This window comes from Drosophila sechellia, chromosome X, assembly GCF_004382195.2.
Source record: "Drosophila sechellia strain sech25 chromosome X, ASM438219v1, whole genome shotgun sequence".
In the NCBI taxonomy this organism is placed as follows: Eukaryota; Metazoa; Arthropoda; class Insecta; order Diptera; family Drosophilidae; genus Drosophila; species Drosophila sechellia.
The window spans coordinates 11,547,947-11,574,796 of NC_045954.1; the positions used below are offsets into that span (position 1 = coordinate 11,547,947).

At 45.3% G+C, this 26,850-nt stretch overlaps 5 protein-coding genes across 6 annotated transcripts; 1 reads left to right on the forward strand and 4 right to left on the reverse strand.

The window, feature by feature from the left end:
• Positions 1-535: 535 nt before the first annotated feature.
• On the reverse strand, positions 536-3,862 carry LOC6619918 (histone-lysine N-methyltransferase 2D). Its single transcript, XM_002044094.2, has 2 exons — positions 3,777-3,862; positions 536-3,604 (listed from the first exon to the last, which is right to left on the reverse strand). Exons 1-2 carry the CDS (start codon positions 3,780-3,782, stop codon positions 833-835), a joined length of 2,778 nt encoding a protein of 925 aa, XP_002044130.2. The 5' UTR covers positions 3,783-3,862; the 3' UTR covers positions 536-832.
• A 5,258-nt stretch (positions 3,863-9,120) lies between these two features.
• Positions 9,121-10,253, reverse strand: LOC6619919 (transmembrane emp24 domain-containing protein 3). Its single transcript, XM_032725856.1, has 2 exons — positions 10,152-10,253; positions 9,121-10,070 (listed from the first exon to the last, which is right to left on the reverse strand). The coding sequence occupies exon 2, from the start codon at positions 9,991-9,993 to the stop codon at positions 9,361-9,363; it is 633 nt and encodes a 210-aa protein (XP_032581747.1). The 5' UTR covers positions 9,994-10,070; positions 10,152-10,253; the 3' UTR covers positions 9,121-9,360.
• Positions 10,254-10,427: 174 nt separating this feature from the next.
• Positions 10,428-12,657, reverse strand: LOC6619920 (nudC domain-containing protein 1). Of its 2 annotated transcripts, XM_032726173.1 has the most exons (3): positions 12,558-12,657; positions 11,129-12,406; positions 10,428-11,069 (listed from the first exon to the last, which is right to left on the reverse strand). In XM_032726173.1, exons 2-3 carry the CDS (start codon positions 12,384-12,386, stop codon positions 10,585-10,587), a joined length of 1,743 nt encoding a protein of 580 aa, XP_032582064.1. In that variant the 5' UTR covers positions 12,387-12,406; positions 12,558-12,657; the 3' UTR covers positions 10,428-10,584. The 2 variants fall into 2 exon arrangements, with proteins under 2 accessions (XP_032582064.1, XP_002044132.2); XM_002044096.2 differs by having other exon boundaries at positions 11,129-12,657.
• Positions 12,658-12,755: 98 nt separating this feature from the next.
• Positions 12,756-22,514, forward strand: LOC6619922 (copper-transporting ATPase 1). The gene is made up of 4 exons (XM_032726171.1): positions 12,756-14,039; positions 18,581-19,827; positions 19,898-20,689; positions 20,755-22,514. Exons 1-4 carry the CDS (start codon positions 13,070-13,072, stop codon positions 21,508-21,510), a joined length of 3,765 nt encoding a protein of 1,254 aa, XP_032582062.1. The 5' UTR covers positions 12,756-13,069; the 3' UTR covers positions 21,511-22,514.
• LOC6619923 (nardilysin) lies at positions 22,407-26,607 on the reverse strand. Its single transcript, XM_032726172.1, has 4 exons — positions 26,251-26,607; positions 24,433-26,193; positions 24,081-24,365; positions 22,407-24,015 (listed from the first exon to the last, which is right to left on the reverse strand). Exons 1-4 carry the CDS (start codon positions 26,439-26,441, stop codon positions 22,842-22,844), a joined length of 3,411 nt encoding a protein of 1,136 aa, XP_032582063.1. The 5' UTR covers positions 26,442-26,607; the 3' UTR covers positions 22,407-22,841.
• Positions 26,608-26,850: the final 243 nt, after the last annotated feature.

The window sequence follows — 26,850 nt, forward strand, 5'->3', positions numbered from 1 at the left end:
ATCCGGTCTGCCTTTCACTATTAGCCGCTTACTAAGAGCGGAAGCAAACAAATAAATAAAAACCCGTCAAAAGCCCACTGTCCACAGCCCCCAAATGAAAATGAAACCACAAAATCCACGAAGGTCACGCGTTTGGGAGAGAGTTTTGTTTTTGGGTTTGGGTTGGGGAAGACACGCCTCTTGGGATGAATAATTTCGGATCAGAGACATCGTCTAAATTATAGTGGCAATCATAGAGATGCCACAACATGTGTTCACATGGCTGTTTTAAAGTAATAATAGTTATAATAGTTACTCGAACTAATGATTCCACTACTGCTTAGAATGCAGTGCAAATGATTTATAAAGTTGCTACTACAGATCTTTGAATATTCAAGTGAATATAGTGAATACTGAGTTTTGAGTTTGAAATCGAAACCAATTTGAGACGAATAAAACTCGAAATGCACAACCCATTTTCTGTTGACCATAAAAATCTGAAGGTCCAACTCCAATTTCCGATAAGCCCAATCCCCAACGAAATTAAACAGTCACATTATTTACATATTTTACGTAAGTATAAATTTATTAGGTAAGAAATTCGAATCGGTTGTTATTGCATGCAAATGATTTGATTTCGAATGCGATGATTGGCCAGTTGAATCGCTTGTTTGTTCACAGAAATTTCCTGCGAAATGAGGTGAAACATCGACATCAGAGTTGGAACAAAAACTAAAATGCAGAATAATAAAAAAAAAAATAGTGCAGTGCAGACGCTGGATGGATGAGATAGATATATTAACAACTAATCAGTGCTGGGAATTGCGCCCGGGTCCAATCCTGGTCCAATCCTCTACAGACTGGCCACAGGACGCAGACGCAGTGGCTTCGACGCCTGCCGCACAATTCGCGCCCTGGGACGCGCTGGTGGCAAGTAGGCATTGCTCTGTGGCAGCAATCGCAGTGGCTGCTGCACATCGTCATAGATCTTGACGGTCTGCACATGACTCTCCGCACCACTGTGCGCATTCTGGGTGACCACCTTGACCACCTGATGGCGTCCCTGCGGCTGCTCATTGGTCGCTCCCAGAATCTTGATCGTCTTCACACCAGCCTGATCGAGTTGCTCCAGCACCTTGAAGGTTCGTGTGGCATGTGGCTTCACTATCTGTACGGTGCGCACACGGGAGCTGCCACGCAGGGCGGGTGGTGCCACCACGGGCGCCGTCGCCGCCATGGCCACATTCACCGCCACCTGAACGTCCTTGGGCATGAACTTCTGCAGCGATTGCTGCGCCTTGAAGCTCAGCGTGGGCTGCAGCTTCTGCTGGCTCTGCACCACGCGATGGTAGTGGTGGTGCAGGTGGTGCTGGGCCTGCTGCTGGCGGGGCACAGCGTTGCTCACGTAGGCGGGGGCATAGAAACGAGGACGCTTCGATTGCTCACGGTACATGGGCGCCACCTCGATGATCTGTTGCTGCTGCTGCTGCTGGACATGATGATACTGCTGCTGGCGTAGACTGACTGGCTGCGCATAACGTGCGAAGGGCTGCACGGTGTTCATGTAGCTCCTTAGGGAGTGGATGTGTGTCACCTGGGTGGGCGCTGGAGCTGGCAGGGAAATGGCAATGGGAGCGGGTCCACTCACGTGGATGGTAGCGCGAGGAGCGGGCGCGGACGCTGGAATGGGTGCTGCAACACGCACTGGAGCTGGAGCAGGAGCAACAACTCGAACGGGAGCGGGAGCAGGAGCAGCAACTCGCAGAGGAGCTGGAGCAGGAGCTGGAGCTGAAACATGCACTGGAGCAGGAGCAGGAGCTGGAGCCGGAGCAGCAACTCGAACAGGAGCAGGAGCGGCCACTGCTGGGGGCAGATAGCCAGAAGCCCTGTATTGCTGCTGGTAGGCACTTGAAGTAGCTTTAGCCTGGACAACGGCAACAGGAGCTGGAGCTGGAGCAGGAGCAGGAGCAGCCAGGGGAGCAGGAGCTGGAATGGCAACGGGAACAGGAGCTGCAACTGGCGATGGAGCTGGGGCAGTGGCAGTTGGAGGCAGGTAAGCAGGAGCCGTAAACTGTTGCTGGTAGCTGCCGGCAGTAGATGTTGCACGTGTGCTTTGAGGAGCCAAAGCTTGTTGCTGCTGCGACTTGGGGCGACCATAGACGATGTCTGCGTTTTGCTGTTGCTGGGCAACCTGCAACTGAGACTGCACGACGATCTGTTGTTGCTGTTGCTGTTGCTGCTGCTGCTGCTGCTGCTGTTGCAACAGCAACTGCTGCTGCTCCTGCTGTTGCTTCAGCAGTTTGGTTTGAGTCTGCAGGCTGTGCAGCTCGGCAATGGCGGCCTCGGCATTTTCGGGCTTAACGAAATCATAGCCATCGGGAAGGGCACCAGGATTGCTAATGGTTGCCTGTGTAGGAGCAGCATACACCTGTTGCTGCTGCTGAGGTTGCTGCTGCAACTGTTGCTGTGGCTGCTGGTACGTGATCTGAGTTGGTGCCTGAGGACGTGGTTCATCGTAGCCAGGTGGCAGATAGCCAGGAGCACGATACTCGCCGACAGTCTGCTGCACGGATGCAACACTCTGTGCGGTGGCAACATTCTGAACGGACGACACACTCTGCGAGGTGGCGACACTCTGGCTGAGCGACACGGGCAACTGATCGGGATTGGAGAACTCGTAGCCAGGTGGCAGATAGCCAGGAGCACGGTATTCCTGACCCTGTTCCTGCACTGAAATCTGCTGCTGTTGCTGCTGCTGAACGGATTGAATCTGCTGCACTTGCTGCTGCTGCTGTTGCTGTTGCACCTCTTGAACTTGCTGCACCTGCTGCTGCTGTTCCTGCTGTGGTGGCAGATATGTTGGTCCTTGGAAGACCTTCTGTTGCTGCTGGTAGCTGATGGTAGTTGGCAGCTGGTAGTTAGACACTGGCTGAGCAACTGCCTCGCTGGTGGTGGGTGGCAGATATGCTGGTGCCTCGTAGTTCTGTTGGCTGTACTGCTGTTGCACCTGTTGCTGCTGCACCACTTGCTGTTGCTGCTGTGGAACCACTTGCTGCTGCACCACTTGCTGTTGCTGCTGCTGCACATACTCCTGCTGCTGAATCACTTGTTGCTGCTGCTGCTGCTGGACAATGGGTGCGGCAGCCGTGGGTGGCAGATAGGCCTGACCACTGTAACCCACCGAGGATGCAGCCGGAGCCTTGTGCTGGAAATCATGCTGGTAGCTCGAAGGGAAGGGCACGGGAATCGACGCAGGAGCTGCTGCAGGAGCAGCTGCAGCCGAAGTGGCAACTGGCGCTGTAGCTGGCGCATCGGGGAAGTTGAGGAAGCTCAAGTCCAAGCTATCATCGTTGGCATGACCACTTGCAGCCTGACCCTGAGGCGGCAGATAGGCGGGTCCCTTGGCGGCGAAATGGTTGTGCACCTCAAAGATCTGATAGCCGGAATTGCCGTAGTTGCTCTCCTGGAAGCCACCGCCCGTCTTGTAATAATGCTCCTTGGTGATCAGCGGCTGTTGTTGCTGCTGCTGCAGTTGCTGCTGTTGCTGTCGCAACTTGAGCGATATATCCGCTTGGGTTAATCCGTATAGTGCACAGATGGCGAGCGCAATGAAGGCGCCAAAGAACTTCACCGAGAACGAATCGTAAGAGAACACAAAACAAATACTTTGAGTCACAGAAAAAAAAGAACTTATGGATATTATATCACTGTCATAGGATGGATGAATAGATGAATGGAATGTAAATGGATCCTTGGCTGAATGGTAATCCTTAGCCATGGGCAAGTGCCCCGCTTACATTCATCTTCACAGTGGTCGTGCTTGAGCCCTCGATGTCCAACCGATCAATGATGCCCCCATTGACCCAGCCACGCGTTTTATAAAAGAGCCATCCGAAAACTAGTCGGCGCATCTTCATCGACATCGATCGACATCTCCATCTCTCCATCTCCGCATCATTTTGCCCTGTTTGTCGAACCTTCGTCATCTTTCGCCAAGCTCCAAGCGGCCCAGTGGTGGTCAGTGGACAGAAGGGGGCCTTTCATTAGTTTGGGGCTAGTTACCATGGGATGCTGCGCAACATTTTCGAATAGTTGCGCTGTGGCTGCTCGTTCGCATTTCGCTCGGATATTCAGATTCCGCTTATTGAGTTATCGCCGCTCAGCTACACGCAGAAAAATAGTATAGTACATAGTATATTAGCAAAAAAAAAGTTCGATTTGCCTACTTAATAATATAATTATTATATAATAATCAATTATAATTTTCATAAAAAATTTAAAGAAGTTACTTGGAGTAAGCTATCTTCATACACCTAGAAAAATTTGATGGATTAGATGAAAACGATCGCAATATCGGGTTTCGATATCTTGGCTAGATTTTGCGATCGAAGTTCTGAAATCGAGATCGCTGCGAATGATTTTTCCATTTCCAACTTACTTCAGTTTCTCGCAGTGCATGCCGACTAATTCCCGAAGCCGTGTGCTTTGGGCGGATGTAACTAATACGCCTGCCGCCAAAACGCCTCGGACATGGGACATCAGTCACCGGTGGTCAGTGCGTTCTCCGTCCGGATTGCGCAATACTCCGGCTCGTTATCGACTGGCTTGGATTTCCTGTTATTAGCTATTTAGCTCTGCATTTGCATCGGTCTCGGATACGGATACGGACTCGACTTCGGATTCAGATACGCGTTTCGCAAAATGCTTGCTAAAATATCTGGCTGGCATTGCCAAAAATTATTACACCTGTCATTAGCAATGCGTGTCGGCTGATTTCGTTGGGTTTTAATTTTATTTTTATTTGTTTTTTTTTTTGTTTTTCGAGGGCCTATGAATTAAACATTAAACATTGATAAGCATGTCGCCTCACCGCTGTCGCGAATAAAGTTTCAAAAAAATAATACCACCTGCTAAACACGATATATTCGTAGATTCTTGTGCAACATCAGTTGATATTTTACGATGACTTTAAAGTTTAGTATATATAAAAACCCCTTTTTAGTGAGGAAGGCAATTATTATCAGTACTTTTAAATGGCAATATATTTACACAGTGTAAAATATATATTTTATCTTTTGAATATAATATTTCACCTCTGTGCACCAAAAATCGAAACTAGGCCCACCAAAATGTCAACCATTCACAAATCGCCTAGTAAAAAAAAAACCACATAAAACATGACTCTATTCATAGGCTTTTGATACCAATCACAACAAAACAGATTGGATTGTATAACCATTATAGCCACATATGTATCTTTCATTTGGTTTTCCGCAGAAACGCGTGTAATTTTCCCATGGCGATCGGTTTTCGGGGGGATTTACCCCTCGCGCCGCTAATCGAGAAAACCTTGACCCATCTTGGCTCAAATATTTTATGCATATTTGGCCCACCGACTGGCCAACTGGCCAATGCACACAAAACGGCCCAAACGATCGCCAACCACTTGGCCAACAGACGCAAGATTCAGACGAGATGGCCAACAAAGGCGGGACATGCAAATAATTGAATCGAATTGAATTGAATCGAAATATTGGCTAAACAATATCGAAATGGTCAAAAGGGTCTGGCCCAAAGATACTTATTAACTGATTAAATAAAACAATGTGTGAACATTTTTTTATTGTGGAGATTGCACAATTATTTGCATATTATTTCAAAATGTTTTATGACCATATATTGACATGATCTATAGTTTAGAAAAAATGAGAAAAAAGGTTAGCAGCTTAAGAACTCATTATAGATAAATTATAAACTATATATGGAGTATTAGATTGCTAAATTATCTTTTATAAAATATTTACACTTAAATTTTAAGTTTTAAATTAAAGACGTATTTTATTTTGTAAAATATATAATTTAGCAAGAAATAATCATCAATATTATGTTTAAAATAACTAAGTTATTTTATAATTTTTTTTAAATGTGCTTATAATTATTAAGTCTTTAATCAAATAACGCTTGTTGCCACAGTAATTACAAGCATTTAATCAAATTATCAAAGGGATCTCTTAAAAATTAGTTATGAAATGCATTTGTAACTCAATCCGGAATTTTCGTGCGTCTCATCCTCAATTCTTTTGGGCCATAAATTTCGGCTCAAGTTGAATTAGCATTAGATATGCATTATTAATTATTTATGAGTGTTCCCCTGCAGTTTGTTGGCATAACTACAAAATTTTGCCTGGCTTGTTAATTATTTAATTTCTCGCTCCCCGTCTCTCTCTTTCTGCCACTCTATCGCTCTCTCTTTCCGGTTCTCTGTGAAAATGTTAAAATGCTCAAAAACATCAATATGTATGTATGGTACATCCATACATATATTCACATTAACAAACATCGCCACCCATTAGTGGGCCATTGGAGGTCGATTTACATAGTTATTGGAATATCTACCAGTATTGAATTTGTGCCACATTCGAGCTGAAACAGCAACAGCTTGCACTGAAAGAAACGAGGTGTTTCTTCATATATAAAAAATGTAAAAATACCATTTATGATATATCTAGTTTATCTTATTTCTTATTTTTTATATTTGTTTTAGGCCGTAGAGAAGGGTAACTGAAATACTTATCAAGAAATTATCATTTTTATTGCTACTATTATTTCTTTCAGTGCATTGCACATATTTGGCAAAGACGATAAAGATAAACAAACTTACTACCACAAAAAAAAATCACGACACGAAAAATGAAAACGAAATGAAAAGGGAAACCGAATCGATTTTAAAAATGCGTCTGCCAAGAGGGCAGATCTATAGCTTTTCTATAATATGATAAATATAGTTAGAATAATCTATATATATATATTAATCATAGAAACATTTTCATTACAGACGCAGTTCAGAAATCTTTCAGTTTAGAAAACTTTTCTTTCAGAAATCAGTGTCTAAATGAAGAATATTTAATAGTTAAAAATATATTGCCCAATCTTTTGACTATATTATAATAAGCATAATTCGCTCATTGCTTACCTATAAGGAATATTACTTGCCATTTTCCAGTAATTACTGAGCAACCCTCGCAGCATCCGATCCAAGATCGCCCATTTGACGGATGAACCGGTGTCGTCGGATTACTAATTGACACATAAAACCCGTAGAGACTCCGGCAGCCAAAGCGGCGACCTCTTGTCCAAAAAAAAAAAGTGAGGAGGACAGGGAGTGAAATTCACATAAAAATGGGCGTGGCGCTTTAGGAAGCTTGGGCTTATTTGTTTTGGGGGCCTCCGGAGTGACGATTCATTGTCTATTGAGCCACGCCATGCAAAACTTGGGAAACTTTTGAATTCAAAGTTTTTAATAACCGCCCGCTGGCCGCAATTAATTGCTGCACATGAATAATTTATATCAATCAACGATTGTTTATGCAATAAAGGATTGTAGGCTATACAAATATCCTAGTACTTTTTCAAATAAAATATAAGCCAGAACAGAGATACATAGATACATTGAGCTCGCTTTAATCGATGAAAGATACATGATGAAATGTAGATAATACATTGAGCACGCTTTAATCGATGAAAGATACTTGATGAAATGTAATTAAGGTTTCATATCGGTTTCTGGGTCTGCGATTTAAACTGTGACACGCGTGCCAGTGATTATTAGTTATTACTATCATTATAACTGGGTAATTGGCACCCCATGTGCGATTAACCCCATTTTTGGGGGATCAATCGATCCGGATCCGCTGACAATTCATTTACAAAAGTCCTTCGCATCGGTTAACCCTTTCACTTTGGCCTTAAGCTGCCGCTGGCCATCTGTTGTTGCCAAGTCGCGAATTCCGTTTGGGCCAATATCGTTTAGGGCCAGCGCCAGGTAATTAATTAATGTGGAAAAAACCAAGCCAACAAAGAAATTTCAATGTATGAATAATACTATTAACTAATGGGATATTTAGAATATTTAATATTTTGCAAAGTAGTTGTTAAGCAAAAACAACAATAAACTGATAACAAATGTACCCACAGGATAAAGTGTGTATTTATCATTAATTTTACCATTCAATATACATTTGATTAAAAGAAAAAGAGTTAAAATTTTTGCCAAATCGTTTTTGCTTTAGCACTTTTTGCCTGAATGGGGCAATAAACAATTTACTACCAACGATGTGTCACTGTCATTGTTTTGGACTGATTTAAATACTATTAATTGGCCGGCGGACAAACGGCGCTATTTGCATACCATTCATCGCATTTGATATCTGGCCATATATACATATATATATATATATATATATTTGGCAATGCCATATATGCGCTTGACAAAAGATCTGCGAAATTCCAAGAGTCAGTCAATGAAGATCAAAAGATGACAGTCCGTACACAAAGCGGTTAAAAAGATTTATTACATTCGGCGGTGGCAATAAATTGGTTTGCATAATTGTCGTTTAGTAACTCGAATCCGAACGGATTTCAAAATATCCAATACCATTTTGATATAACGGGGTGCGAAGAGATATCCTCTTATCAGCAAGCCCAAATGTATCTCAAAAGTTGACCAAGTTGCACGAATAATTATAATGCCGATAAGATTGATAGCACGAACAAGATTAATGCATTAATAAAAATCAATGATAACTTTTCGTTTCTGATAAGTATATCCCTTTTATTCCACTTGATGGGTACGTGTTACAATTATCATATTCGTGGTTCCTTTAATTTGTATCTTTGTATCCATTCAATTTGATGTCATATCTGTATATTAACTTCCTTTATAGAGACTAAAACTTAATTTCCGTGTGAAGCTAATATGAATTCTGCATTAAAGTACATTTTCTAATACCACCTATTCTCACACGCGGCTAACATTCTTTTCTATTGACTCAGCTGAATTTTGGAAGATATATATATATACGTATATATACGTATATATATATACGTACAGATCTGAGCTATATCTATGTAGTATAATAGCGGCCACGCCATCTGAAATGGGATATGTGGGATATATCTTATGAAAATTCAGTTGATTTGGTGTCCAGATTGGAATTAAGATAGAGTTACATAGTGCTAGATACTTTTACAGCGTGAAATATAGATCAAGTCAATAGGGGTTTTCGATTCTTTGTCCGATTTCCTTGCTTCTGGTCGAGATTCATGCCCGATTGACCCCCTTCTATTGAAACGCTTTGTGAGTTCAGGTTTTTTATGTATTTTACCGGGTGGGGTCTTAACAAAAAATATTACATGTGTCGTTTGGGGGGTTTTTTTCCCGATAAAGAAACCTTGAGGGGGGGATGGGGAGAGGAATGAATACGTTGTGGCTAAGACGAGATTGACAACATTTCGGGGGATTTCGACAGTTGGGTATTGGAGGAGACCCTCTCCATCCGAGGGCTCTGAACTAAGCTACATCCCAACATAAAACCCGATCCTCTAGAGCCGCCCGTAGTGCGCCTGGCTGGGCTTTCGGTCCGTAAAGAAGTTCCTCAGCACCAGAATCTGGACGAGACCGATCAGGATGATTGCGGCCGTCTCCACGGATGACCAGACCATAACCCGCTGATTGAGATCTTCGGCCCGTTTGCGACCTTGCGCCTCCCTCAGTCGATGATGCGTCTGGGCGTCCAGGATGTCGTTGAGGCCCTTGTGAATCGCCTGCGACGATGTCTCCATCTGTGTGAGCACCGTGGCATGTTCATCCACACCGGGCAGAGCCGGCTCCTCGCCCACTTGGAAGTCCACGTAGACGATCTTGTGCGAGAAGGCCGAGAATTGATTGCCAAAGCACGCGGTGTACACGCCCGTTGTCTCCGCAACGAACTGATGACTATCGAAGGTGGCCTTCTCCAGATTGTAGATGACCTTGCCCTGCGGATCCTTTAGGGTGACGTCCACGTCTAATTGACCACCGGCCGACACCTGGAACTCAAAGTAGGCGCTCGAGTTCTTCTTGATCTCCTCGTAGAAGCAATCCACCGCGTTGTCGGCCAGATCAAAGGTGAATTCGACGGCAGAGATGCAGTGCATCATCAGAGCTACCGCAAGTACAACGATTTGTGTGTTCATGGTTCACCCTTTTTGCTTTTTGGTATTCCCTGCTGGATTCGTATGATTCCCTGCTTCACCGCCTGCTATACTTCCAGCTGCAAGAAAAATGCGCTCGGTCAGTGCCAAGATTCCGGCCAAATGCAATGCCACCTGTCATTCCAATTCCATTTACTCACCAGCCTCCGTCCGGATTACGTGACGTGTTTTTGTTATTTGTGATATGCTATCGATATCGCCAACAGTCGGCGTTCTTAGTTATCGCCGCACGATAAGTCGGGGTTCTGACGTGTCAACACTCTTTTCCGCCACTCGCTGTGCAGCACTGGAGACCCACGTAGATAATATTGGCTACTGTGAGCAGCAGAGTTGCCACTCGTTTATTTTGGCGCCATTATCAAAATTTGTTAGGCACTAAAAAATAAACTTTAACAATAAAAATAAATACAACCATATATTTTTAAAATTTTATTTCGTCATCACTCAAGATTGTTGTAAGTCTATTAATTTTTTAAAATATACATTTCAGAATTATAATTGTGAATCCAAAATTTTTTAAAAGTAAATGGAGAAAAAAGGAAAAGCTACTTTCCAATGGTAGCTGAACACGGTCTACACCTGCAGGCGTACCAGTTCTCGGTTGGAGAGAATGGTGATCACATTGTTTGCTGTGGTTATGCCTAGAATTTCTTCTATGGCGTCGTCCAAGGTGATGAAGTTCTGTTTACCCAAGGTGACGGGAGGTCCGTTGCGCCTGCGGAGACCATCAGCGGGGCTACGAGACGGAAAGTAGATGAGCAAGTAGCGAACAGGATCACATATGACCACGTAATCCAAATCCGGACTGCAGACGGTGAATTTCCGCACATCCTTGGAGGCCTGCACGTAGCCGAAGGCGTGAAGCTGGCCCTCGTGGCGGACACTCCATTCATCCGGACGACTGGGCTGGTACATCTGTAGCCATATGGAGGCGTCGACGCCCTGGCGGGTAGAAAAGGCGGCCGGAAAGCCAGGACGCAGCGTGGTGGTGAGCACCAGTGGCGGAGGACCAAGAAAAACAGTGTGGGTGATGCTCCCGCTGGTCAAATTGAAGCGTACTAAAAGGAGAAAATGTATTTATTAAGCATATGCAGCAGATATATAATGGAATGCTCACCCATCTTTATTTCTTCATCTGCGGATATTAAGTCGCATTCTTCAACGGGATCCTGCAGATTTGGAATGGTCAGTGGTGGATCTTGAATTGGATGTTCTTCCTCCGGTACGTCATCTTTCTCCTGCGCAAGCAAACGTGGCCAATTCTGAATCTCCGCCTTTGTAAGTGACAATTCTAGGCCATTCTCAGCCAACTTAAATGCACTTAAATCATCTCCCACACTGGCGTATAACTCTTCGGTGAATATAACCTCATCCAAATGCTTTACAACGACAGTGGTATTAGAACCGCTCACGTCAAACTCTTCAGCGGATGCAGTTGATGGTACATTGAAACAAATGAGCACATTATCATCCGTTTGGGACCAGCTATAACTAGGTGGGCCACCATTTTCCAGCTGGCCATCGTGATCATCTGGGGAATTCAAGCGGGCAGCGGCTGCTTCATCAGCTGCCCGACGCTCCTCGGGAGTCTGAACATCGTGGTTGCTGGCAATGACTAGGGAATCGGCGCGAGGCTCAAAGGCGCAGTAGTGCAATGAGCCAGTGGTCTCTAGCCGTTGACAGATATTATATGACCACTCGTTTTTGGTGGGCGAATGAGTCCACCGTGCCCAGGTCAAGTCCATGTAATAGACGTGCGTCTGATCTGGGCCAACTGCATCACGGCGTGCCACATGACCGGCCACCAGCGAGATCTGCTTGCGTTCCTGCAGCACATCCAGCCGGGCATCGAAGAGTGCAAAGCCGCGATTACCACTGTTATTATTTACCGGCGAGCGTGTAATCCGTTCCCACTCCTGCACACCGGTGCGCGATCTGTCTCCGGTGTCCACAAGATGGTAACTGGTCATACCGTCGCAGATCACACAGAATCGCTCCGAAACGAAAACTATTGTGTAGTTGTAGTCACCCGGCCGATGTAGTTCCTCATCGCCCTGATCGTTATAGTCCACTGTGAGGACAACGCGCTGGGCACGTGCGTTTCCAGTCTGTAGATCGTAGTTACACTGCACCAGCTGATGGCGGTTGTTGAAGAAGTAGCTGCAGTGACGCATCCATGGATCGGCTACCAGGTGATTGTGCTGGGCAAAGAGCTCCGTGTGCAGCAGCGAGAACTGATTGCTGCTCGGTTGCACCGCGTAGGCTTCATATTCATGTTCCTGCCGAAGAACTGGCACCGGATCGAATGTCAACTTGTAGCCAGCAAAGTCCGAGTGCACTAGGTTGCGGTCCACTTTTAGTTCCACCACCGGCATCTTGAGTTACTTCGTCAATCCTTATTTGGATTTTAATGCAGATTTTGAACAAATAGAAATAGATATTCCGAAACAAATCAAATCAAATCGGCAGTCGACCGGATAGGAATGACAGCTCGGGCGATGGCTCGTATCGACTTCTGATCGATGAGTGGGGGATATGTACGATACCTTGGTAATTTTAAAATCTAAGAAGATTCCATTTTTTTGGTTGAAATTTAACTAAACAAAAAAATAGCAAAGAAACCATTAGTTAGTCACAAATTGTTTTTTTTGCTTATCGAATCGAAAGTTTAAGCAATGTATCGATATACCCTACATGGGTATCTCGCTCATCTCGACAAAGCCTGCCTATCGACGGACGGCCATCGCTAGTTGCGTGCCGTGGGAAAAACATAACGGGAGCGGAGCAGCTGTTGCCTGCTAATTGAAAAATTAAACGCAAAATTGTGAGTTTCGTGTGGAGTTTGGCCAAGTGAAAAGCGTTGGCGGGAGGCGACTACTACACCACAACAAATCAGTAGCAGCTGCAATACGACTCACCCGACTCCACAAATTTAGTTTAGTGACACAATTCGGTACGTGCGATAGGGCGAGGGGCAACTCAAAAGTTCAAAATCTCAAGTATCTCAAGTAATTCCGCATCATCGTGTTCCGCCCACCCAAAATTATGCACATTGAGGATGCCAAGTGACGAGAGAGTAGAAGCGACGATGTCCACGGTGCGCCTGCCCATTGTGGGCATGACTTGCCAATCGTGTGTGCGCAATATCACAGAGCACATTGGCCAGAAATCGGGAATCCTTGGCTTGCGCGTCATTCTCGAGGAGAATGCGGGCTATTTCGACTACGATCCCCGACAAACGGATCCCGCCCGGATAGCCAGCGATATCGACGACATGGGCTTCGAGTGCAGCTATCCAGGGGAAGCAGCAAATCCTCCCACAACTCCTGCCAGCGCATGGACCACCATACGGGTGGTGGGCATGACCTGCCAGTCGTGCGTGCGCAACATCGAGGGCAATATCGGCACCAAGCCGGGCATCCATTCTATTGAGGTGCAACTGGCGGCCAAGAATGCCCGCGTTCAGTACGATCCCGCCCAGTATGATCCCGCCCAGATAGCCGAGCTCATCGATGACATGGGCTTTGAGGCTAGCGTGCAGGAGCCTCGATCCTCGTCCCACTCGCCGTCGCCCGCCCCCGCGTCATCACCCAAAAAGAGGGCAACTGCTACTCCTCCACCTCCTTCATATGCTCAAAATGGTTCGGCAGTGGCCATACCCGTCGAACAAGAGCTACTGACCAAATGCTTCCTGCACATCCGAGGCATGACGTGCGCCAGCTGTGTGGCCGCCATCGAGAAGCACTGCAAGAAGGTATACGGCCTGGACAGCATTCTGGTAGCTCTGCTGGCCGCCAAGGCGGAGGTCAAGTTCAATGCCAATGTTGTGACGGCCGAGAATATAGCGAAATCCATAACGGAGCTGGGCTTCCCCACCGAACTCATCGATGAGCCGGACAACGGCGAGGCGGAGGTGGAGTTGGAGATTATGGGCATGACTTGCGCCTCCTGCGTCAACAAGATCGAGAGTCATGTGCTCAAAATAAAGGGCGTGACGACCGCCTCCGTCACACTGCTAACAAAAAGGGGTGAGTGTTTTTTGTGTCCTTAAGCTAAGTGGCTTTCTGGAACTAGTTTATCCAGAGAGAATTTCAAATCACGTTCTGGGTCATGCACACGAATCGAATTGCGGGTCTAGTAGTCTAGTAGCATTCCACAACAAGTGGCAGTGCCAATTGTTATGCAATATTTATAATAATAAACACCTTGAACAGGGCCATCAACCGATATGCACCTGTTGCGCTTTATTTACCATAGACAGCTGTTGGGATATTCTGTTTAAATTTGAACGTAAGGGATCGAATAATGCAATCGGAGTAATGAGAGCTAACAGAAGCAAACTATTGGCAATCGTCGGTTAATGCATCTTATGGCAAATATCAAATATTAATAAGCCATTCAAGGGAATTTCGTAGAATGCCCTATTATTTGCTTATCATTTCGCGGAAAGCGACAGCTGTTCCTTTTTATTAACCCATTAGCATCGAGATCGAGTGGAATCGGTGCAAATGTTTCTTTTATTTATTGTTCGCTTTTCACAATTTCCACAATTGAAAACTGGCCCAGCAATTGTTTATTGCAACTGATATACTCGATTTGCTTTATGCTCCGTGGCCGGGGGGGTTTAGTTTTTTTCTTTCTTTCCTTTTTTCTGGGAAGGGGGAGGTTCGTTGATAAGAAAGTGCGAGGAACACTAATATGCACACATATATATGTACATTATAAACCATACACTACTAACTATGCTTTCAGCAAACAATGCCAGTGGCAACTAGATTAAAGTGCTGGAATCCAGAACGCTCGTGTGCGTGGGCAGTGAAGTTATCTGGAGCACTTGGGTGAGGGGAATTCAAATTGGCGAGCCGAGAGGCGGAATATTTTAAATATTCAAGATATTCGCTGGAAACACATAATATAACTATTATTTTGTGGGGCAGCTTGAGTTTTATTTGCCAGATTATAGCGAGTTTTTTTTTTGCGAGTGTTCAGGAAGAGAGATTAGCTGACAAGGGGGGAGCTCAATTAAAATGCGATGGGCGGGCTAAAGAACAAATGAAATTATACGAGCTCTTTGTTTTCATAAACTTCATACTGGCAATCGCATTTAGCAATTAGCATTTAAGCCTTGAAACTGAAAGTCCGCTTGGTCAAAGAAAAATCAAAACAAAAGTGAAAGAGCTACAAACACGCCTCGAAATACAAGTACATACATTTATATACTTATACATATATGCGTGAATGTTTAATAATTTATATACCCGCGATTGGCGTTCAAACGGGCGAGTAACTAATCTCGCTTTTGTCTGGAAAAAAAAGAGGGAGACCTCTCTCTTTTCAGCTTTGTTGGACTCTTTCTGCTCCGCATGCGTGGCCACGAACTCCACTTCCACTTTGTACACAGCGAGAATTGGGGCTAACTTTGATATTAGCACTAAATAGAAGAGTGCTATCTACTTTCGCATATTATCATATAAAATCTACTAATATTTGGAAGCAGAAATCGTACTATATTCAGCATGTTCCTTTACTCGAGTGCTTATGTTAGGCACACACTTTTTCTTCCAGTGCATTTCCAGTTTCATTCACCTTCACTTTGATTTAGAGCTCGACTCCTTTACTTTTGCTTTGCCCCCCAAAAAAATGTTGCTCTTATCTCGAGTATCTTGATTTGAAATTAGTGAACTAGTGGCGAATTATGCAATAACTTTTGCTTTGAGCCACCACATTCGCATTGAATTCTGGCTGATTCACGAATATCGGTTTGCATACCTGTAGTTATGTATGTACTAAGGTGTACGTGCGCCGTTTTGAGAAGCTCAATTGCAAATTCAAAAATGGAAAATGCATAAATGGGGGGAGCCTCATAATTATGATTGCAATGGAACTGGTTTTTGTTTTCTGTTTCAGTTCAACTGACTTTTTGCGCTTTTTTCGCATTCGACATGGAGATATGCACACGGTGGAGAAAAGCGAGTGAAACTATTTTGATTAAATGTCACTGAAAATTATTTCAGACATTTAAAAGTGGTGTGAAAACAGCGAGTCCACATGAATATCACTCGCTGGCAGCGAGTCATACTGGTATATCATACTGGTATATGAGACACTATATCGTTTGTTTTTAAGTTTTTTTATTTAGTTTATTTGATTATTTTGAACGTACATATACTTTTTAAGATACTTAATTGCATTGTAATCATTTTCGAAAAACAAATACGTACCAGGCATACTTCTGAAAGAGTTCATAGTTGTTTTTGGGTCTGCGAAGTTGGACTTCTGCCATATGGATTGGGCCGATTCCGTGCGGCTCCTTATCATTCAATCAACTAGCACTTAAACTTCATTTAGCTAGCTAAACTTGTTGATTGCCAATTGTTACTTGGCTTGTTTGCAATTTGTTTGCCGCAAGTCGGTAGTTGAAATTGGGAATGTAAACTGTTGAGCAAAACATATGTTTTCCTCCGATTCTTATCGTCCGGCGATAAGTGAACGACAGAGAAAGAACCACAGGCAATCTCAATTCAAATTGAAAATGTTCTAAAATTGTAACAAACGAATCGCGGGCGATAAGATGCAATAGGCGGGCAAATAAAAGAAAGAAAAAAAAAAAAAACAGAAAAAAACTGAATCGAGAGCCCTAGAAAATGTACATTTCGACGACTACTTGCATAACGCATAAGGGTTAGATTAAGATACCTACATATATTACTTATACTACTTTACTTTTGATTCCTTGAAGTTCGAAAAAGCGATTTCGAGTGTACGTACACACGACCCGCATCAATTATCAATTGAAAAGTGGGCGAAGATCGATGGGTAGCACTGATAATTAGCGGCAATTGTCACATTCGGTGTGATCAACCCTAATCCTTCCTCAATTTTTGCACACGACCCATGGTCTGGTGTCCACTGGATGGCCCTCTAATTGAACGATAAATAATGATATCATGGGTTATGTCAGCTCCCAATCTTTGCTATTAAAGCATATTTGCAGATGACTAGTTAGAGATTTCCATAGAAACTCACATTGACATCAATTGAGGGACTTTACCTGGATAAAACATTTTCCCTTTGTCTGATTAATAAATAATAATAAATAAAATAATTGTTTAATAAACAAACCGTTGCTCTAATCTAAACGTAAGTTGGCCTAGTTACAGTTTACGCTATGCCGAAACGTAACAGAATGATCTTTTGTTATATTCTCACGTCTGATAAGAAAGTTGAACTAACAACGATTGCAATGAGTAGGCAAAAGTGCAGGCTCACAAATGTTGATCGACTGAAATGTTGTGTCTGCTAATAAAATATAAAAATATTACTAAGCGCAGCCGATGAATAAATCCAGTTTTCTTGGTTTCTATAATTCTTTTAAAATAATACTTGGCTGGTGGAATAATTAAGTAAATTACTCATTATAGAACTGTGTGATAAATATGGTATATGGATTTCACCTTTGCAAATGAAGGAAAACCAATAAGACGATGAATGGGAGAACCTACTGGGGGAATAACATGGCCAACAGATTGGAAATAATGTCGAGAAATTCCATTTTGCGGGCCAAAATTGGGGCGACAACATCATGCTCTCTAATCATGTAGAAACGGCAGCGATTCAGTTTACACATTCGACATAGTTGAAAAGTAGCTATCTTATCTACAAATTGTGCTGGGGGGAAAGGCAATGAACATACAGCTGCGATATTTTGTACCCAAGATTCCCGGAGCCTCTGTGAGCCCCACGGATTTCTCTATAATTCGGCTGCTTGATGCGATAGTTTTGGCCACATGCCTGATATATGGGCAAATAATACTACCTTAAGTTGTGTAATGAGGCAAATGTATGTGTATGTATTGCAACCGAATCGATTCAAATCTGTCGCCATCGAACCGGTTGTATGCTCCAATTTCAATACCAGAACAACCGGCATTATTTCCACAAACACTATTCATTTGACGCCAGCGAAAAAGGAAACCCACATGGGTTCCCTACTCCTCTGTCCATGTCTAGCATAAGGAAACCCTTCTCCTATAGAGTTTTCGCTGGGGTCTTTGTCAAAACAACAGGAGTGGCCATAAAAGTGATAACAAGCTGCAGAAACTGTGATGAAATTGATATGGCATTCAGATATGCGAGTGTGCACATTCAGATTGAGGTATACATACTCATCGAAATGAAATCGAATATTCCTGCAAAGTGGTAATATATCAATTCCCTAGATATACATGTAGCTAAGCCTAATTATTTTTCTTGGCTTGTACGCTTGGCATAGCTATTATCGCTATTATAGATCAGCAGTATATAGCTTTCACCTCAATCAACTGAATCTGTGATAAATATCCTATGTGAATATTCACTGGCCATTCAAAGTGGCTTTCTCTATTATTTTTTGTTTTACGACTGGTTCTGTAAACGTTGCACATGAAGCAAGTCCGGTTTTTTATTGTACCAATTGAAACGAACTAGGCTGAAATGAGGAGGAATAAGTGAGCTACTACGTCACTGTAATTAACTTATTCAACTGATTTGAATAGATAGCAACTTATAATCTTAATCTTCATTTTTACAGGCAAGTTCCGGTACATCACGGAGGAGACGGGTCCCCGGAGCATCTGCGAGGCGATCGAGGCGCTGGGATTCGAGGCCAAACTGATGACCGGCCGGGACAAGATGGCCCACAATTATCTGGAGCACAAGGAGGAGATACGGAAGTGGCGCAACGCCTTCCTCGTTTCGCTAATCTTTGGCGGACCCTGCATGGTGGCCATGATATACTTCATGCTGGAGATGAGCGACAAGGGACACGCCAACATGTGCTGCCTCGTGCCCGGTCTGTCGATGGAGAATCTGGTTATGTTCCTGCTATCGACGCCAGTTCAGTTCTTCGGTGGCTTCCACTTCTATGTGCAATCGTATCGTGCGATCAAACACGGCACCACGAACATGGATGTACTGATCTCGATGGTCACGACCATCTCGTATGTGTACTCGGTGGCCGTGGTGATCGCCGCCGTGCTGCTAGAGCAGAATAGCTCCCCACTGACCTTCTTCGATACGCCGCCCATGCTGTTGATCTTCATATCGCTGGGTCGCTGGCTGGAGCACATAGCCAAGGGAAAGACCTCGGAGGCCTTGTCCAAGCTGCTGTCGCTAAAGGCGGCCGATGCCATGCTGGTCGAGATATCACCGGACTTCGATATCATCAGCGAGAAGGTGATATCTGTGGATTATGTACAGCGTGGCGATATCCTAAAGGTGATACCGGGAGCCAAAGTTCCAGTGGACGGCAAAGTCTTGTACGGTCACTCCAGTTGCGATGAATCACTAATCACTGGGGAGTCCATGCCGGTGGCCAAGCGAAAGGGATCCGTCGTAATCGGCGGTTCCATTAATCAAAATGGTGTGCTCCTCGTGGAGGCCACGCACACGGGTGAGAATACGACGCTCGCACAGATTGTGCGATTAGTGGAGGAGGCCCAGACGAGCAAGGCGCCCATCCAGCAGCTGGCCGATCGGATCGCCGGCTACTTTGTGCCCTTCGTTGTTGTGGTGTCCAGTATCACGCTGATTGCTTGGATCATCATTGGCTTTTCCAATCCAAGCCTGGTGCCCGTGGCCATGGAGCATAAGATGCACATGGACCAGAATACCATCATCGTTAGTTATGCATTTAAATGTGCCTTGAGCGTGCTGGCCATTGCGTGTCCATGCGCTTTGGGCCTGGCCACGCCCACCGCCGTAATGGTGGCCACTGGAACGGGTGCGATCAATGGCGTGCTGGTGAAAGGAGCCACTGCCCTAGAGAATGCCCACAAGGTGAGCGAGCGCATAAGCATGCAAAACTTCAACCCACTTATACGCTTTTTGCGCTTCCCAAATATTTCAGGTAAAGACTGTGGTCTTCGACAAGACCGGCACCATAACCCATGGCACTCCGATGACCAGCAAGGTTACCCTCTTCGTCACAGCCCAGGTCTGCAGCCTGGCGCGGGCTCTGACGATCGTGGGAGCCGCCGAGCAGAACAGCGAGCATCCGATCGCCTCCGCCATTGTGCACTTCGCCAAGGATATGCTCAACGTGGGCGCCACACCCCAGGCCGTCAGCTTTGGCAAGAGCAGTCACTTCCAGGCTGTGCCCGGATGTGGCATCCGCGTCACCGTCTCCAACTACGAGCAGACTCTGCGACAGGCGTGCAATGCCGAAGGAATCATTAACTACGAGAACCTGCATCGCACTCATCCACAGGGTTCGGTGCCGGTGGACAATGGAGCCAGTATCGAACACTTGCTGCCGCACCGCAGCGTACGCAAGTCCATGGAACTGAACAATCAGCAGTTGCTATCCGACTTGGTATTGGATCCGGAGGAAGAGCTCCTCACGGATCAGAAAATCATCGATGGACCCGAGATTCTGGTGCTGATCGGCAATCGCGAATGGATGGAACGCAATGCCATCGAGGTGCCGCTGGATATCAGCGATTGTATGACACATGAAGAACGAAAGGGACACACCGCCGTGCTATGCGCCCTCAACGGGCAGCTGGTGTGCATGTTTGCGGTGTCCGATATGGTCAAGCCGGAGGCCCATCTTGCCGTCTATACACTAAAGCGAATGGGCATCGATGTGGTGCTGCTCACGGGGGATAACAAGAACACGGCTGCCAGCATAGCCCGTGAGGTAAGTGTCCAGCGTGCTAACAGCAATACTGATCCTAGGCTAATAAACGTATGTATATTCATTAGGTTGGCATCCGAACCGTGTATGCGGAGGTTTTGCCCTCACACAAAGTGGCCAAAATCCAGCGGATACAGGCCAACGGTATCCGCGTGGCCATGGTGGGCGATGGAGTCAACGACAGTCCGGCGCTAGCGCAGGCAGATGTGGGAATTACGATTGCAGCGGGCACGGATGTTGCCGCCGAGGCATCGGACATTGTGCTGATGCGCAACGATCTGCTGGATGTGGTGGCCTGCCTGGACTTGTCCCGCTGCACGGTGCGTCGCATTCGCTACAACTTCTTCTTTGCCAGCATGTACAATCTGCTGGGCATACCGCTGGCCAGTGGCCTGTTCGCACCGTACGGCTTCACCCTGCTGCCATGGATGGCGTCCGTGGCCATGGCCGCCAGCTCCGTGAGCGTGGTATGCTCCTCGCTGCTGCTCAAGATGTATCGCAAGCCCACGGCGAAGACGCTGCGCACGGCAGAGTACGAGGCGCAGCTGGCGGCGGAACGCGCAGGTGGCTCCGAATACGAGCTGGACAAGCTGTCCCTCCATCGCGGCCTTGACGATCTGCCCGAAAAGGGCAGGATGGCATTCAAGCGGTCCAGCACATCGCTGATTTCGCGCATTTTCATGCACGGCAACGGGGGCATCACTTCGCCGGATGGCAAACACGAGGAGGGACTGCTGGATCCCGAGGAGCAGTATGATGGCCGCACCAAGATCGTGAGGAGTCGCTTCCATGCCAATGACAGCACCGAACTGCAGAAGCTGTGAGCTAAACGATGGCAACTAGCAAGCTAGCAACCACAATCCAACCGAAGACCTTAAAACGACAAATTTTCAGTGAAATTATTAGCGGACTTTAAATTGAACCAGTAAGAGAGCGAATTATAAAAACCTATGTACATATTTGCAAATTGTTTTGACAAAGGTTGAGCACTAGGATCCTAGGGTTATCTTTGTACTACGTGGCAGTCTAATATGAGTTTGTGTGACTCAACATAAGGGAAAAGATATAGGTATCTTAAGAAAGTATTCTCGGTATGTAAATATATATATATATAGCTTAATCACAAAGTCATTCGCTTTCATTTTAAGTATGCTTTTTGAACTACTGAGGTGCCTTTTTTTGTCTTTCCTAACTTTGAGAACTACAAACGTTGTATTGGAGATTGTTGAAAACAAAGATGACATTTCGCCACTGATTCTAGAGATCTTTTGTTCTTTGTGGCCGGTTTTCCATTTCTTAGACCCGCGCACCCAAACCGTCCCACTTTTCTATATAATTGTTATTTTCCTATATTTTTTTATTTTATTAAGAAAGTTCGATACGACAGCTTCTTCTTTCCCACTTGATTATATTATTATTATTATTATTGTATGCAAACCTTTTTTTTTTGTTATAATCGTAAGTGCAATATTTTTATTATTAAGTTCAACTGAACAAAGGCAAAGGAGTCCACAGACCAGGTTTATCTCCCAGACATCAATCATTGAAATATTGTTACTCATTGTTAATTCACATTATCATATATATCCACATATGCAAAGGTAAAATAAATCAAAAACGAAAACCGAACAAAAGGATCATTTGACCCCATATCGGCTTTAACACTTGTAATACCAATTGGGCACAAGCGCATAAGAAAAATTGAAACGCAAAAGAACGATTAACATTCTTTATGTGTAACTTTATTGTTAATAAACAAAAAGCACTGATGTACATATTGTATGAATAAAACGATAGATGCGGAAAGAAGAGTCCCCATACCAGCAAATTGCATCGGAAGTTGTTTTCTAATTAGGCAACTTGATCACATCAGATTTTGAATATTTTTTCCTGAAGTACGAAAGTCCATTGGAATCGAACATATATGGTGTCTCCTCTATGCTTTAAAATGCATTCGTCATTTGCTGTGTTTCTAATTTATAATTAATGAGCGTATTACAACATAAGAGTAAATTCCCGACTTGGTCAGGAGGATGTCGTGGAAAAGAGGTTACTTCCTGTGTAACTAATCGTCTACCTTTGGCTAATTAAAAAAAAAATCGAAATCGTAGATAGTTTGTTGGGTGGTGGTGGGTGGTTGGTATGGCCGTAAATCTCACACCTGACGGATTACACTCGCAATGTGAGCAGAGATCAATTCATCCTCCTCTTTCGTCGGCTGGGTCTTTTGCTTGGGAAAAACGTGTTGATCGTCCTTGAATTTACAAATATCCGTGATAATAAATGCATCGTTGAATGAAACGGGCAGGAAGACGACATTCAACTTGTTTTCTAGTGCATAAAATAGATCGTCTTCGTCGGCCACCTCCTTCTCCTCCTCCGATGAAACTTCTTCCTCCTCGTCATTTTCAGATTCACTCTCATCATCCGATTTGCTAGCGTTGTTGGCGGTGTCTTCGTCATGGGTACCACACAATGGTTCCGGGACACCTTCTGGCCGATGGCCAATCACCTGTACGGATAGCTTCCTCATGTTATTGCCGTCAATACCCATAACAAAATCAATGATCTCATTCTTTTGAAGCGTGCGCAATACTTCAATCTGGCGCCGTCGACGATCGAAGAGATAGTGTTCGTTAATGATCTCGTCCCAGTTGCGATTCATTTCCGTGCTCAATGCCATGTCCGCCACCAGCTTCAGCTTGATCAGCGAGTCGCGAGTGTGTTCGTATTCATCCTCAGGCAGGTGGCGCAGAATTTGCAGCATTTTGGCTCGGAACACCTCGATGCGGCCCTCCACATGGCTGGACGTTGTCTTTGTTTCCTGTGAGTTAACCATAATGGAATAGCCAGCAATGCCGTAGTTGACTCTAACAGTGGCGCCCACATGGTAGCCCAGCTGCTCTTTGGTCCTCAATTGGTCAAACAATGGTTCGTCCACGAACATCATCAACAGATCAAGAATGCTCTCCACACGAACGGTATTGGGTCCGATTTGATAGAAGTTTGTGATCACCGTGTTTGTATCCTGCTCATTGAGCGCATGGCATCGGATAATACTAGTTCCCACCGGCAGCTTTACGGTAACATCGTCCAAGTAGTGTCCACGGTCCCTGATCTGCTTGCAGTCGAGGCGACTTAGCAACGAGTTCATTACATTGTGAGCGGACTCCTCCGTATAGTTGCCCTGGATGAGAGACTGGATGTATAGTTGCTTGGGGAACTCCTGGGCGAACTCGCGCATCTCCTCCAAAGTAATACCGTTTAGGCACTTGAACTTGTCGATCATCAGCCAGCGGACTCGTTCCAGAACACAGAGACGAACATCTCTGAAAAATGGCGAGCAAGATGTATAGTTTAGTATCAGCATTGTGTAATTTCAGGGATTTCTTACCTGTTCAGTGCCTTTGGCTTGATCAAAGTGTTGAAAAAGGTTTTACGCTGGTTCTTTACGAAGGCAGAAAGCATATTTTCGTCGAGCGTCTCTGCCACATGGAGCATGCCTTCGGCAATGGCTTCCACGATGAGATGCAGTTTTTCATTGTAGCCGCACACTTTGAGGAGCAAGCCCTTTTCGATGGTGCTTATGGTGTAAGAGAGTCCGGCGCTTATGGCTGGATAAAGTTCCTCGCACACATGGAACCTGACCATTTCCTCGTAAAGTGAGCACATGGCATCGCTGAACGAAAAATTAGGTGTTAATATATGAGAGGAACTTAGAGAACGACGCGTATGTATGTACTTACTTCTTGGCACTTTGCCGCTGCAGCGGCGAGATAAAATAGAAAGCCATATGGGCTTCAGGTAAATCGAACTTATCGTCCTGGCGGAACCAGAGCTCGCACGTGTCCGTCTTGATCAGCAACTTCGGGGATTCGGGAACTTCCGGCTTTCCCATCGAGTGCCAATGCAGTGTGAAGTCTTCCGTGACAAATTTATTCGGCTCGGGCAAGAACAATTCCGGAAGGGGCTTCGAGTCCTCCCACAGCTTGCGCCACTTCTCTGGCATTGGAATGGTGGCGTACTCGGTGCCGAACCACTCTTCCGTCTTATCAAAGGCGGAGACGCCTTCATACTTTTTGCGTGAGGTCACCATCAGGTTGAACTTCATCTCATTCAGGTGGCTAATCAGTTCTTTGAGATGCTCCTCATTGTACTCATAGTAGAGCTCCTTGCCGGTGAGAATATCTTTTGGTGGGAAATACTTCGAGTTCAACACCAGCTCCTGTACATTGTCAAAGGCTGGACGCTGAGCATTGAAACGGAAACCGGTTTCCTCGATGCGCTGTTGCTCCTCGTAAACTTCCTTCATCGAACCGCAGTTCGAAAAGAGCTTGACGTAGGCAAATGTTGCGGCCAAGACCTCGTCCAGATTCTTAAAGCCCTCGTCGGTGAGATAAATGCAAATGTTAAACAGGGCATACATGGAGTTCATATCAAAGCCGTTCTCATCGATGCCAGCAATCAGTTGGAGAGCCCATAGGCGGCGTCTCAGGTAGGAGCACAGGCTGCCACGTCCCTCGTAGCCCAGCAGATACGAGAGGAATTGGTCGGGCTTGCTGCGGTAATACTGACGTACATTCGGCAGCACCCAAGTCAGCTCCAATTTGGTCTCGTTCTCCACCGGCTTGACGAAGAAGACCTGCTCGTGGAACTCGGCCTTAAAGGCGTCCTTGTAGTTGAAGCTGCTCAAATCGGGAGCCTTCACGTCATTGTGTGGAATACCAGAGAAGTGGCTCACCACGAGTGCTTCCAGCTCATCGATGGGCATACGAGCCTGCAGGCAAACGTACATGCGATTGGCGCCATAGTGCTCCTTGCGGATCTCGTGCAAAATCTTGTGCAGCTCCGCATCGTCGACGTTCTCCTTTAGCGACTTCATATTGCCCCAGGCAAAGGTGACGTGGGGGAAACCTTTGGTGGCCAAACTGGCCAGCAGTTGATCACGCCTGGTCTCATCATCCTGAAGAATCTGCTGGAACTCTGAGTCCACGGCGCTGCGCTCGCGTTGCATAGCCTCCTGCTTCATCAGCGGAGCCTTCATCAGGGCCGTAAAATAATCTAAACTGGAGTCCAGATGCTTCTCGGCTACCTCGAAATAGAAAAGCGTCTCCTCGCAGTCAGTGTTGGCATTGGTAAAGCCGCCGCATTTCTTAATATGTGCATCGAAAATGTTCTCCTTTGGGTACTTCTCGGAGCCCATAAAGATCATGTGCTCGAGAAAGTGTGCCAGTCCCTGGTATTTTGTGGGCTCAGCAAAAGATCCATAATCAATCAATAGGGCGCAGGCGGCCAGTTTCTCGTCACCTTCCTCGCTGTCCGTTTCCTCGCTGCTCTCACTATTGGTGGAGGTAGATGAGCTGGAATCGCTGCGTGAAGTCGTGGAACCGCTGGTCGACAGACTCGACTTATTCGAGGACGACTCAGATGTGGTAAAGCCATCGTGTGGCATGGGACTGGGATCAGAGACAATCAACGCATGCAATCCATTCCCCAAGAGCAGAGTCCTAAGAGAATAGCAACCATTGAATCTAGTTCAACTGGGTTAATAGCCCTCAACTTACTTGTAAAGCTTCTTGTCCGTTTCCGACTTGTCCGGTGTGTCCAGATACTTGACCTGGTCGGTCATTTTGCACAACGAGCTGTATGTGATCGCCCGTACGCCGGCTAATTGAGTAATTGGGCTCCGGCGTTTCGTACGTACGTGAAATTCGAATCTCCTGAACAACTGTGCGCTGTATCGCTGCCAGAGCATGCAAAACTCGAATGAGAATAAGACGTATGAGAATCCGTATCAACTGTGATCGGATCTATGGAAAATCCAGATGGAAAAAATCACAGGCTGTCCAATATCCGACGCAAAGGCAACTAATTTATATGTTAACCATACAAGCTCTTAATCGAAAGACGTGGGTTTAGTGATGGACCAGGTGCTTGGGTGTCGCCTTATCGATAACGCCGCGAATGTGAAATGGTTTGTGTGACGACGGTATTTTTACATATAGGGAAAAAATTGGAATAAATTTTGTGATATACGACAGTGTTCTTCATAGCTAATTGATTAGTGATTCAGTGTGGGCTTAGACGAAGGAAAAAAACTACACATAAAATTTCTATCAATAGGTAATAAAAAATACCAAAAGCTTTGCACCGTTTGGCGCAGA

What these genes read in the sequence shown, in the direction of transcription:
- LOC6619919 (XM_032725856.1), bottom strand. Translation starts at nt 9,993, where the DNA reads ATGAACACACAAATCGTTGTACTTGCGGTAGCTCTGATGATGCACTGC.
- LOC6619920 (XM_032726173.1), bottom strand. Translation starts at nt 12,386, where the DNA reads ATGCCGGTGGTGGAACTAAAAGTGGACCGCAACCTAGTGCACTCGGAC. An exon ending in AGATGAAGAAATAAAGATGG is followed by an intron (nt 11,070 to 11,128) that starts GTGAGCATTCCA and finishes TTCTCCTTTTAG; the next exon opens with TACGCTTCAATTTGACCAGC.
- LOC6619922 (XM_032726171.1), top strand. Translation starts at nt 13,070, where the DNA reads ATGCCAAGTGACGAGAGAGTAGAAGCGACGATGTCCACGGTGCGCCTG. An exon ending in CCCTAGAGAATGCCCACAAG is followed by an intron (nt 19,828 to 19,897) that starts GTGAGCGAGCGC and finishes CAAATATTTCAG; the next exon opens with GTAAAGACTGTGGTCTTCGA. An exon ending in CTGCCAGCATAGCCCGTGAG is followed by an intron (nt 20,690 to 20,754) that starts GTAAGTGTCCAG and finishes TATATTCATTAG; the next exon opens with GTTGGCATCCGAACCGTGTA.
- LOC6619923 (XM_032726172.1), bottom strand. Translation starts at nt 26,441, where the DNA reads ATGCTCTGGCAGCGATACAGCGCACAGTTGTTCAGGAGATTCGAATTT. An exon ending in ACGGACAAGAAGCTTTACAA is followed by an intron (nt 26,194 to 26,250) that starts GTAAGTTGAGGG and finishes CTATTCTCTTAG; the next exon opens with GACTCTGCTCTTGGGGAATG. An exon ending in AAGCCAAAGGCACTGAACAG is followed by an intron (nt 24,016 to 24,080) that starts GTAAGAAATCCC and finishes GCCATTTTTCAG; the next exon opens with AGATGTTCGTCTCTGTGTTC.